The sequence below is a fragment of the Euprymna scolopes genome, chromosome 45 (assembly GCF_053919585.1).
Source record: "Euprymna scolopes isolate OS-2025 chromosome 45, ASM5391958v1, whole genome shotgun sequence".
NCBI classification, from domain to species: Eukaryota; Metazoa; Mollusca; class Cephalopoda; order Sepiida; family Sepiolidae; genus Euprymna; species Euprymna scolopes.
The window spans coordinates 24,116,350-24,130,241 of record NC_136526.1 but is presented as its reverse complement, the minus strand read 5'-3'; the positions used below and the strand labels follow the sequence as shown (position 1 = coordinate 24,130,241).

At 34.4% G+C, this 13,892-nt stretch overlaps 1 protein-coding gene across 4 annotated transcripts in view; it reads left to right on the top strand.

The window, feature by feature from the left end:
* Positions 1-13,892, top strand: part of LOC145269291 (uncharacterized) — a 200,957-nt gene that overhangs the window by 128,404 nt on the left and 58,661 nt on the right. For 3 of the 4 annotated variants that reach the window (XM_080124979.1, XM_080124978.1, XM_080124977.1), the window contains 4 exons: positions 9,351-9,380; positions 10,903-10,944; positions 13,020-13,058; positions 13,521-13,550. In XM_080124979.1, coding sequence (XP_079981105.1) covers positions 9,351-9,380; positions 10,903-10,944; positions 13,020-13,058; positions 13,521-13,550 — 141 coding nt within the window. Of the gene's footprint in view, positions 1-6,701; positions 6,741-9,350; positions 9,381-10,902; positions 10,945-13,019; positions 13,059-13,520; positions 13,551-13,892 lie in introns of all 4 variants that reach the window. The other variant, XM_080124976.1, reaches the window with a different exon arrangement.

The following is a 13,892-nucleotide window of genomic DNA, read 5'->3' as shown; positions in this document are numbered from 1 at the left end:
TGAGAAAACATTTCCAATTATATCGTAGTTAGAGATCTTGTGAAGTAGGCCTTTATGCCATACTCTACCAAAGGTATTTTATATGTCAAAAGCAATTGCCCTAAAAAGGAAGCCTTTGTTGAGAGATTCACTAATTCTATGGGATATAACTGTTAGTACATCTGCTATAGATCTAGCAGAACGGAAACCATATTGCATATCACTAAGAAGGTTATTTTTGCTGAGGTGGTTGATTACTTCTATGCAAGGTGTCTTAGTGTGGCAGAACCCATCAATCGATTTGGTTGGTCTTAATTTCGTGATCAGGTTGATATGTCGCTGCTCGTCAATGTCGCACTAGAAGGAAAGCAATTTCATGCACTAAAAAAAAAAAAACAACAACTCGGTTCTCTATTTTATTGATTACATTCAAGATAAGATATACAGATATAAAGTTATATACAATTGTCCGTAGTTCAATGTTGATTTTGACAGACTCTGCTGAGTCAAAATAGATTAATTTCTCTCAGTATCACGATGGAATGATACTCCAAACTTCAGCTCAACTGCCGGTTTCAACTCTGGGAAGGGGTAAGACCAGGGCCGTTTCTTGGACCAATCGTATCCAGTTACATCACCCCCAGGCGAGGTTCTCTCTTCTCCGTGTGCTCCTGTGGTTCTGCAAGCGCTTTCATACCCCAAAAAGGTCACTCCCGCGACCCAGAGGTTGTACTCAAACTATGAACATCTTTAGTCTCGAATCCTGAGTAATTCCATTTTCGGAGTACAATTTCAAAAAAAAAAAAAAAAAAATGATATTGTCAACGATTTTCATAATGAAAATCACACTCCAATCTCTTTCTCTCAGCAAGGTCTTTTGCCGTCGCCCGGGCACACCAATGATAATTAAAGAATAAAAAAGATATCATATTTGCCCGGCTTCTCCAGCATTTCGGGAGTCTTGACCCCCCCCCCGTGAGGAGCCCAATCGCCTCTTGGGACGGTCACATCACATAAGTATTGGAACTAGTTCTGGTTGAAGCTTTTTCAGCACCATAATTGGAATGCCTTCAGGGCCAGTTGCTTTACTGAAATTAAGGTTTTTGACTAGCTTGGCAACATCACGTACAGATATTTGTATGTCACATAGCATGTTTTCTGATAAAAGAGGAAATATGGGGGGTTGACAGCCTTGGTCGCATAGGGTATAATTAGTTACAAAGTTCTTGGCAAAGAGTTTGGCTTTGTCTGATGCTGACGAGATTACCTCAGATCCATTGTTGATGGTTGGAGTAGAGGATATGATTCTGTTCAGGGTCCTGTGTGCTATTTACCAAAACTGGTGGCAATCAAGCCGCTGCTCAGCTACTTTGGACTTGACAGACTGAGCATACAACTCTCTCGCATTCTTTATTACTCTTTTACAGTGATTACTGGCAGTCCTGAAAGCGGCTTTAATCCAGTACAGCTTCATGTTTTTCCTTTGACCCTCTTTCCATAAAGGCGATATTTTCTTTTAAAACATTTCCTCTCTGTATAAATTTTATAAATTGAATTACGCCCCTCTTTTTGGCAGCGTTTGGCTTTGAAATGCCATGACTTAATACGAAATATCGTAGTTCCTTTTGAACTGATAGCATAATAAAATTTAATTGTAAATTTTTTATCCATTTGTTATCTTATTTTATAAAATTAGTTTGTATTTTTAAATGTATTTATAGTTTTTAATTGTATTTTTAAATGTATCTATAGTTTTTAATTGTATTTGTAAATGTATCTATAGTTTTTAATTGTATTTGTAAATGTATTTATAGTTTTTAATTGTATTTGTAAATGTATTTATAGTTTTTAATTGTATTTTTAAATGTATTTATAGTTTTTAATTGTATTTTTAAATGTATTTATAGTTTTTAATTGTATTTTTAAATGTATTTATAGTTTTTAATTGTATTTTTAAATGTATTTATAGTTTTTAATTGTATTTGTAAATGTATTTATAGTTTTTAATTGTATTTTTAAATGTATTTATAGTTTTTAATTGTATTTTTAAATGTATTTATAGTTTTTAATTGTATTTTTAAATGTATTTATAGTTTTTAATTGTATTTTTAAATGTATTTATAGTTTTTAATTGCATTTTTAAATGTATTTATAGTTTTTAATTGTATTTTTAAATGTATTTATAGTTTTTAATTGTATTTTTAAATGTATTTATAGTTTTTAATTGCATTTTTAAATGTATTTATAGTTTTTAATTGCATTTTTAAATGTATTTAATTTTTTAATTGTATTTCCAAACTCTCATTCTTATCTGAATTCATTTAACTGGCGAGTCATGTTATAAAATAAAATACAATAATGAATTTTTGCATTAAAAAAAAGCTTTAAATCTATTTAAACTTTTAACAATTCCTTAATTTACCTTTAAAATAGATATTTCTAGAAATTAATTTATTTTATTGTATTATTCTATTCCATTTCTATATTCCGTGCTATCTACCCACTTGAAACTATTTTCCCAGAAATTTCTCGCATGTCATTTGTTTGTAATATATTAGTAATAGTTAGCAATATATGTCAAGACACAATAGAAAAATTGGAAATAAGCATCTATTTTCTAACATTCATCATCTTTGGTAAATGAGTTTGTATGTTTGAAATCATTAATACAGAAATCGAAAATTATATCGTTTCAATTAAATAAAAGAAGGAAGTATTAAAGAACACCAAGTTAAGTGCATCTATATATACATGTTGTGTGGAACCTCTTCATGTAGATCTAGTCCCACCATTTCTTTTGTTTACTTTGCTTTATGTTCTCTTAATTAGTAATTAATATCTTATTCATTTATTTTATAGCAAATTTGTTGCTAGAGCAGATTGGTTCTCTCACAGGTGCATGGTTACCCCTCTCAGTGTGATGGACTCGTAGCTCTTGTCCGATCATCCACCTAAGAGAAAGAAAACTCTGATAATAAAACTGTGAGAGGGAGGTCTGCTTAGTCATGGTTGACAACCTTCCTGGAGCTGGTGACTTGAACCTAACTTGCTTAAGGAGTAGATAGGCTCTTTGTATCGCCGGATTTCACACTTCTGCTTTGTCTATTAGCCAGGCCAGAGGTACAATACCAGGGACTCACCAGAGCCACCCTGTGCTTGGCCTTGTTTCCTGACTTGGACATTGAACGCCGTTCCCCTATTCCCTATTTTAAATTTCTCTCTTTCTCTCAGAAACTGAGAAAATTGGGCTTGCTTGCATGTCACTTATGCTCACTAGACTTGTTTGGACCAGTCTTGTCTGAGAGGTTGAGGGTAACTGATTGACAGTACAGGGGCCCTTGCACTTTGGTAATGCTTACACCGGCTGTTTTATCATCAGTTGTATAATATCAGGATAGTTCTAGTGCCATGTCGAACATGGAAAGGGACCCTGCTGCAATATCTGGTGGGCTTTTATGATACACCTTCTAGACAGGATTCGGCTAATGGACCACTGTATATGTATACTTGGCGTCAAAACAGGCCCACTTTGCCCTAACCTGACATTAAACAAAAGCATAATTAAATGACAACACAAACAAATATCACGATAAAACCAGACAACCACTCAAACAAAACTAATTTGCCTCCGCCCTTGAGGTTCATTTTCACAAATATCCGTGGGCTTAGAGGTAATATAGATGATGTAGAGTCTTACCTTTTAGTAAACTCCCCGGATATCTTAGCATTAAGTGGAACAAACTTACACTCTTCAATCCCCTCTAATTACTTTAACATGACAGGAGACCTCCCTCTTTTCTGTAAGTACTCGGATAAATATATGCACAGGCTTGGAGTCTATATTCGTAGCACCCTCCCTTAAACTAGAGAGAAAAATCTTGAATCGGATGACCAGGCTTTTATGTGCTTTCGACTAATATATGATCACGGTGTTAGTTATATTTTCTCTACCAAGTCAGATAGTACCCTAATCGATCATGTCTCTGATAATATAGATGCAGCAATCTCCTTCGATAGTAAGCCCCAAATACATGTTTGGTGACTTTAATGTCCACCATCAAAATTGGCTTAGTTTATCAGGTTACACAGATGCAGTTGGACGCTCTACTTATAGCTTCTCTATAGCCTATTCCCTAATGCAGACAGTAATCTTTCCAACTGGCCTACCAGATCGTGACCCTCAGCAAGTTTCACTTCTAGACCTATTCCTCACCACAGTACCTGAGGATTGTGTGACTAATGCCCACAGTTCACTCGGAAACGCAGACCACCTCACATTTAAATCCTAACTGAAGGTGAGGAATCATTGTACACCAGGGATGACTGAGAAACCATTAGAGAACACATCTGAGATGCCTTATGAACCGATATTTTTTCTCTTCCTGCTGAACAGTGTGCCAGTAAGACAACTGAATGGTGAAAAGTTGACATTGAAGACCATGTTCCCACACAGAAGTATTATATCAAGCCCCACTCACCCCCATGGTTTACTGCAGATTGTGCAGCTGCCATTGCACAAAGGCAGCATGCATTCCGCCGGTTTGTACGTCATAAGTCAAATACAAATAAGCAAAGATTCATAGCTGCTAGAAATCATTGTAAGAAAAATAGCGACAACCAAAAAAAGCATGCTGAAATAACCAGGGAACGCATAGAGTCACAAAAGAAAGGAATTCTTTATTTCTGAAAAATCTATAATAGTGTAGTGAATAAAGGGCGATCAGTAATTTCTCCACTGAGTAACAACCAGAAGGTTGCATGCACGGCAACGGAGAAGGTGAAACTGCTTGCATGACGATTCACCTCCAAGTCCACCATAACAAACAACTCCCTCCCAAATTTCTCCATGCGGACTGAAGCCACATGTTCGTGATATCATAAAAAATTTAGACACCTCAAAGGCGTGTGAGCCTGATCTCATTCCTGCTATACTAATTAATAAATGCTCAGTTGAGCTAGCCCCCATACTTTCAAGATGGCCTCTGTGGTACAAGTGTACAGGAATTATCACCCGTATGTCTCTTCCCCCTCTTCACTAAAATCTTTGAGACCTTAATTAATCAAACAGTAAATTTAATTTAATGGATTCAGGCAATGTCGTTCTAGTGCATATATTTTAACATTCATCTGTGAATGCATTTAGCATGTACTGCATAAAGTGGGTGGAGCCACAGCTGTAGCCCTTGATATATCTAAGGCCTTTGACAAAGTTTGGTACAAAGGGCTGCTAATAAAAATTAAGTTATAAGTTATAACTGGACGTATACTAAATATAATTAGATCCATCTTAGACGATAGAAGCATACAAGTTATCATTAGTGTACATACATCCAAGCAGCATAAAATTAATGCGGGAATGCCTCAGGGGTCGATCCTTGGACCATTAATATTCCTGATATTCATAAACGACCTCCCTGATAATATTGTGCTCGACATGGGTATATTTGATGATACAATGCTCTATAACATGCATGAGGGACGAACGGATGTACATAAATCCAAGACAATGGCGCAGAATCATAAGAAAATGACCTGCAGACCATTATGGAATGGGGACACAAATGGATGGCAACATTTAATGCTAGTAAAGCTAAGCTGCTCTCCTTTAACAATTACAAGACGCCTCTCCAACCGCCTATATCACAGACAAATAACACCCTACCTGAGAATTCTACCTTTAAACTCCTCGGCTTAACATTAGCGGGCAATATGAACAGAAACAAATACATAGAGGACATTGCAAAGACTGCTGCAAAGGTGGTTGGTTCCCTCTATTGGGCTAGAAGATTACTCACACCTGAGAGTATCCTGTACCTTTATAAGGCCACCATTCATCCATGCATGGAGTATTGTTGCCACATTTGGGCTGGTGCATCTACCACTAGTCTCTACATCTTAGATAAAGTCCAAAAAAAGTTGTCAATCGGTCTCACTTTATCAACTAAGCTCCAGCCCCTGTCTCATCGCCGCAATGTTGCATCACTGTTCATGTTTTACAAATATTTTAATGGAATTTGTTCTGATGAACTCGTTTCACTTGTATCCCCTTGATGTACATATTCCCAACTAACCCGCTTAGCAACAAAATCTCACCCCTTCACTGTTGATATCCCTAGATGCCAGAAAGCTTTCTATTCTAATAGTCTCTTCCCTCGAACAGCTAGACTTTGGAATTCCCTTCCTGCTACCTGCTTTCCTGGTTGTACTGATATGCAGAATTTTAAATGTAATGTAAACAAATATCTTGTTAATCTTTCCCAGACATGTTTCCAAATAGTAGCCTTTTACGTCAAAGTGGTGATATGCCTTATCATAGGGTTAACGTGAGTAAAATAAATAAATAAATAAAGTTGGTATAGTGTATATGTGAGTATATTTATGATACAAGTGAATGTTAAATGTAAAAAATGATATACATGAAAAGTAATTAGAAAATGCTGAATAGATGTGGGAGGCTGGTATATGGATCTGCAGAATAGATTTCTACATACGGGTCAAGGAGTCGGGAGTCGGAGTTGGACTCTTACCATCTGACTCCACAACCTGGTACTTACAGGAGTACAGAAAGTATGCTTGTCCTTCGCCCTCGGCCACTTTTTAATTAAAATTTTGAGAAGTCCATATTGTCAGGAATAAAAGTAGATCGCCATCAAATCTTATTTATTAATAAGTTTAATGCATTACTTCAATAAAAAAAATCATTTCTTTTTTTTTTTTACCAGCTCCTACGAACATGTATGTTGCGAATCCAATAAAAAAAGGTATGAAATAAATAAAATGCTGTTCAAAATGATCATCATTTACAAGACATAGACAATAATATGATAACTTATATATACCATTTCTTTTAAAGGATTTGAATACTTAGACATAGAAAGCATTTAAGCTGATAAATCAAACTTTGATTCTGATCAGCCAATTTTTATTTGTTTTGTTTTTTTTTGTTTTTTTTTTTTATTCAATTTTCACCCCAAACAAGGCACAGTGCCACTTTGAAGCAGGGGGCTACTATTAGGGAATTAATTAGCGGGGTCATTATGAAGGGAGAAGAGTAGAAAGATGTTTGTTAACATTACACTTGAACTTCTGCATATCATTGCAGTTGGGAAAGCAGAATCCCGGAAGGGAGTTCCAAAGACCCGCAGTTCTGGGGAAGAAACTATTGGAGTAAAAGGCTTTCTTGCACCTAGGGATCTCCACTGTAAAGGGATGAGACTTAGTAGCTTGTCGGGTTTGTCGGGGGTAGTTACGTCGGGGAGGTACAAGTGTTTGCAGTTCGTCAGAGCATTCACCATTAAAGTATTTGTAGAACAGGCAGAGGGATGCAACATCTCGTCGATGGGACAGAGGTTGAAGCCTAGATGACAGTTCAGGACCTATCAGGTTTGCGACTCTTTTTTGAACCCTGTCCAGGAGCGAGAGACAAGCAGCAGATGCACCAGCCCAGATGTGACAACAGTACTCCATACATGGGCGAATGGTTGCCTTATAGAGGTATAGGATACTGGCAGGCGTAAGTAGTTTTCTAGCACGGTAGAGGGAGCCAACCTTCCTTGCAGCAGCCTTGGCAATGCTCTCAATGTATCTATTCCAGTTCATATTCCCTGTAAACGTTAGGCCGAGGAGCTTAAAAGAAGTACTTTCAGGCAATGTGTTCTTGGCCATTGCTATTGGTGGTGGAGAAGGTTTCTTGTAGTTATTGAAGGAAACAAGCTTAGTCTTCGCAGCATTGAATGAGACCAACCATTTTTGTCCCCATTCCACTACGGATTGGAGGTCATCCTCTAGTGTTTCTGCCATTTTCTTGGATATGTGTTCATTTGTTTTCCCCTCATATCTGTTATAGAGAGTGGTGTCATCGGCAAATATACCCATCTCCGAAACAATATTATCAGGGAGGTCGTTTATGAATATCAGGAACAATAGAGGTCCAAGGATAGACCCCTGAGGCACTCCCGCATTTATGTCATATTGTTTGGATGTACGTCCGTCGAGGACAACTTTGATTTTTCTATTACTTAAGAAGGATTTAATTACGTTATGAATTCTTCCAGTGATTCCATATGATCTAATTTTCCTTAGAAGACCATCGTGCCATACCCTGTCAAAAGCCTTAGATATATCAAGGGCCACCGCTCTACCCTCCCCTGTTTTATCCAATGAACGGTATATACGTTCAGAAACTACAGTTAAGATATCTGCTGTTGAACGGGCTTGCCTGAATCCATATTGTTTGTCAGTCAAGAGTTTAGCAGCTGTTAGGTGCTGGACTAGGGCTTTATTAACTAAGGACTCAAATATTTTGGCGAAAAGCGGGAGGAGGCTAATGGGGCGATAATTTAGTGGGTCAGTTCTTTCACCAGAATTCTTGAAGACTGGTACCACAGAGGCGGTTTTCCAGCAGTCGGGAAAACAAGATTCGTTAAGGCATTTATTGTAAAGTTTGGACAGAACTGGAGCAACCTCGGCAGAGCATTTTTTTAATAGCACAGCCGGGATGAGATCTGGTCCACATGCTTTAGAGGTGTCTAGGTTTTTTATAATAGCATGTACCTGAGAAGGGGTGATTTTCAAGTCGTCAAGTGTGGCGTCTGTTCGCAGAGGAAAATCAGGGAGTGAGTGGTGTACCGAGTTCAGTGTGGAGTTTGAGGCAAACCGACTGGCAAGCAGATTAGCCTTGTCAGTTGCCGTGCAAGCAACCTCATGATTGTTTGTTAGTGGGGGAATAATTGACTGTCCATTATTAACTACGCTGTTGTAGATTTTCCAAAAATCCCGGGTTCCTAATTTCTGTGCTTCGATGCGCTTTCTGGTGGTTTCAGAGTAATCTGACTTAGCTGTGTCTATCACTCTCTTACAATTATTTCTAGCTTCTATAAACTTCTGTTTATTTGAGCTGGACTTATGTCGGTTGAATCTGCGGAACGCATGCTGCCTTTGACAAATGGCAGCTGCACAAGCAGAAGTAAACCATTGGGGGGAGTGGGGCTTGCTATAGTATTTCCGTGCGGGAACATGTGCTTCAATAGCAGTTTTGAACCATTCAGTTGTCTCATTTGCACACTGTTCCGCTGGAAGAGTAAAGATATTTTGCCATGGGGCATCTCTAATGAGCTCCCTGATGGCTTCCCTATCAGCCTTTTTGTAATACCTCGATACCTTGTTGCTGTTGTACCATGTTATTTACATTATTTATTAAATATAAATATTTTTGATTGATCAAAAAATACTTAATCTATTACTTGCTTTAATTTCATTCAACTTTTACATCCAATTAATTTTCCCAATTCTTTACTTTATAAACAATTGTTTGGTTCATTGTTGAATCTTTTTAAGTTTCGCAATTTAATACATATCTTTCTTTTTGCCAGGACCTGATTTTGAATTTGATGCAAACAGAGGTATGTAAATAGATTGTAATTTAAAGTATTTAGCATCTACGAGATATGAATGTGAAAATGATGTCTTATTCATAAAATTATGTTGATAGGATTAAAAAAACTTTGGCCTAACGTGTTGAAAATAAACTGACAATAAATGAAACGTTAAGACTTGCTATCGAAAGAGTAGGACACAAAATGTTTTAAATAATAGAATAACAAAGACTTTCGCTGGCGAGGACTACTATTGACCGTAACCAGTTATACAGTCCTTTTGAAATTTTCATCTCTATTTTTCTCGTTATGTACTGAATATTTGTAAATGAAACCTATATGAAATATGTTCCTTATTAAATTTTTAAGATTTTCTATTCTGAAAGTTTAAAAAAATTTAATCTAAATGTTATTTTAAAATTTTTGTTTAAAAAAATTCAGATTTTCTTATTATTCAGACCTGTATTACAAAGAGGGGGTTGCAAGAAATGAGTTGTGGTGTGAGGAGAAATACAAACTGAAACAGGGAAAATATTCAGACCTGTAACAATACAAAGAGGGGGTTGCAAAAATGAATTGTGGTGTGAGTAGGAATACAAACTGAAATAGAGAGGAGGAGAGTTTTAAAATATAATTTTAAAAAGATAAGATACAAGTTAGAAAAGCATTTCATCCAAGGCATGAAAATTGCATAAACAAAATGTTTTTACTAAAAATATTATCTTTCATCTGGCAATTAATGATATAGATATAAAATTTTCAATGATTTTTTTTAAAGTGCAACAGAATGTACATTACATAAAATACATTCAAGGTAATTTTTTGATTCAATTTAAATTTTTATACCTTACTTTGTAAAATTTATAAAAGTGCTCTTTGAAGATAAATAAATTTCAAATTGAATCTTGTACCTTTATTTTTAAAGCCTATAGTAAAAACATTTTGTTTAACAATTTTCATGCCTTTGATGAAATGCTTTTCTAACTTGTACAATATTATCTACAATTTTATCTAAATATTTACAAAAAGCAACTGAAACTAATTGTTCTAGGGTAATGACTTGTTGGTACAGCTATGGTCTAATATAGTAACACTCAGTGACACTCAGCTCATTTATTTCGTTTATTTACAGTATTTATTAATTATAAATATTTACGACTCATAAAAAATACTTTATCTGGTGCAATATATCTAAGCATTTTATATAGTCTCTTAAAAATAAGAATCAAGAAAGAAAGATAACTCTTTTTTTATTAAGCATTTCTTAATTGCATTAATTTTTATTCAACTTCTACATGCAATTAGCTTTTCCAATACTTTCTAAACAATTGCTAGGTTCAGTTCATCATTTCTTTCTTGCGTTTTGCTTAATTCTTATTAGATAAAAATTATTTTGGATTTATTTTTTGTCTTTTTCCTTGTGATGTCTTTAACTTGTGACTTAATAGCGCAATCGGCATCATGTACGTATTATAATCAAATATATAAAATTTTAAATTAATCTTTTTAAATGTCGCAATTTAATAAATACATGTATTTCTTTTGCCAGGTCAATCTGATCCTCAATTTGATGCGAATTCATTAAATGGAGGTATGTTATAAATAAAATATCATTTAAAGTGTTCAGTATCTATGATTAAACATTGATTCATACTAATTTTCGTGCTTCTGTTTTTATATTATACAATAGTATCCAAAAATTTACAAAAAGGAACTCTCCTGGGCAACGCCGTTTCAGTACACCTAGATTCTATAAGTGACAGATAATTTATTTCGTTTCTCTGATTTACATTTGATCATTATTAGAAATAATTTATTTAAAATAAAATAAGATTGAAATATTTTTACTTGTTTTTATTATTTCCAAATATTTCTTAAATTTATTTTTTAATAAAAAGTTGTTCTTTTTCTTTCATATGTTTTACACCAAATGGTTGATTCTGATTAGCCAAATTTTCATTTGTCGCTGTTGTACCATGTTATTTACAGATATATTATGAATACTTAACATTTATAAAACAATATTTAATCTAGTCCAACATATGTCCGCATGATCCTGTATTAGTTTTCTACAAATCAAATTCAAGCAAAGAGGAATAACTCTTATTATTTTATTAAGTGTTAATGTTTCTTACTTGCATTAATATTCATTCAAGTTTTACATTTAATGTGTTTAGCATTATTTATGTAAAAATTATGTTTTATCTATCAAATTATGTTGACCAAATTAAAAACTAAACTTAGTATATATTAGACTAAGTTTAGTTGAGACTAATTGTCATCCTTTTTTTGTGTCATATCATTTACAAGCTTTAATGAAGACGTACATTGCAAAGCGAATAAAAATAAGTATGCAATAAATTACATGTTGAAAGTTAGCATGCATTTCTTTTGGCATGTGAATCTGATCCTCAATTTGATGCGAATTCATTAAATGGAGGTATGTTATGCAGTAAGACATAAACGATAATATGATACTTAATCTATAAAATTATATTGAATGATTTTAATACTTAAACATAGACCGCAGTTATGCTGATAAATCGAACTTTGATTTTGATTAGCCAATTTTTATTTATTGCTGTTGTACCATGTTATTTAAAGTAATTATTAATGGGGAAAGAGGTAGCAGATGACTTTTAATGCATCTAAAACCAAGCTTCAACCTTTTCATCATCAACGCTCTGATCACCGTCTGGCAATAATTAAAATGAGTGGCTCTCAACTTGGAGAGGCTCTATGTTTTGACAAGCTTCTAATTTTAAATAGAACATGTACATCAAAGCTGTTCCCAAGGTAGCTGGAAAAATGGTGGAATCATTCTACAGCGCCAGTAGATATCTCAGTGCTGATGCAATTCTTTACCTGTATAAGAGCCAGTTACATCCAACGGTGGAGTACTGTCGCAACATCTTGGCAGGAGCTGTTAGAAAGAAATTATTCTGTCTTGACAGACTTCAAAATAGACTTTGTAGGTTAATGGGGGGGCGGTTTTCTTCCCTGCAACCTTTTTTCCCACAGAAGAGAAGTCATTGCCAGCCTATTTCTGCTTTGTTATTTTCATGGCAAAGGCTCATCTGAACTCCAATGCATGGTCGCTCCTCGCCAAACATTCATGAAAACAATCATCTAGCTGAAACAACTATTGATACTCTCCCCTCACTCTTTAGCTGTGCCTAAAACGTAGCTTACACAAAAAAGCTTCTTTCTTTATAACTGCATGCCTGTGGAACTCGCTTCCGTTCCCCTGTTTTCTCGCTGACTACAATATGGTTGTCTTCCAGGTCAATGTAAACAAGTTTTTGATAAGCCGTCCCCTTAAATAATCCAATTTACCAAATTTTATGCTATCAACGATTACTACGATATTGCCTCATCGACTACTGTACACTCATTAACCGTTATCCTCGAGTGGCCTCTGGCACTTAAAATGTTGTGACGCTTTAAAAAAAAAAAAAAAAGAAAAGAAATATAAAAATAAAAAATAAAAACGTATGCACTTACAGAAGTACAGAAAGTCTGCTTGTCCTTCGCCCTCGGCAACTTTTTAATTAAAGTTTTGAGAAGTCCATATTGTCAGGAATAAAAGTAGATCGCTATCAAATCTTATTTATTAATAAGTTTAATGCATTACTTCAATAAAAAAATCATTTCTTTTTTTACCAGCTCCTACGAACATGTATGTTGCGAATCCAATAAAAAAAGGTATGAAATAAATAAAATGTTGTTCAAAATGATCATCATTTACAAGATATAGACAATAATATGATAACTTATATATACCATTTCTTTTAAAGGATTTAAATACTTAGACATAGAAAGCATTTAAGCTGATAAATCAAACTTTGATTCTGATTAGCAAATTTTTATTTGTTGCTGTTGTACCATGTTATTTACATTATTTATTAATTATAAATATTTTTGATTGATCAAAAAATATTTAATCTAGTGAAACAGATGAACGCATTTTATACAGTCTCCTCAAAATAAAAACCAAGCAAGAGGAATTTATTTTTATTAAGTGTTAATTGTCGTTACTTGCTTTAATTTCATTCAACTTTCACATCCAATTAAATTTCCCAATTCTTTACTTTCTAAACAATTGTTTGTTTCATTGTTGAATCTTTTTAAGTTTCGCAATTTAATACATATATTTCTTTTTGCCAGGACCTGATTTTGAATTTGATGCGAACAGAGGTATGTAAATAGATTGTAATTTAAAGTGTTTAGCATCTACGCGATATGAATGTGAAAATGATGTCTTATTCATAAAATTATGTTGGCATGATTTAAAAAAGTTTAGCCTAACGTTAGATTAGGTTAGAAATAAACTGATAATGAATAAAACGTTAAGACTTGCTATTCTTCATTATCTGTTTTTGATTATACAATATTATCTACAATATTATCTAAATATTTAAAGAAAGCTACTGAAACTAATTGTTCTAGGGTAATGCCGTGTCGGTACAGCTATGGCCCAATATAGTGACACTCAGTTCATTTATTTCGTTTCTGTGATTTCAATCTGAACAATTTATT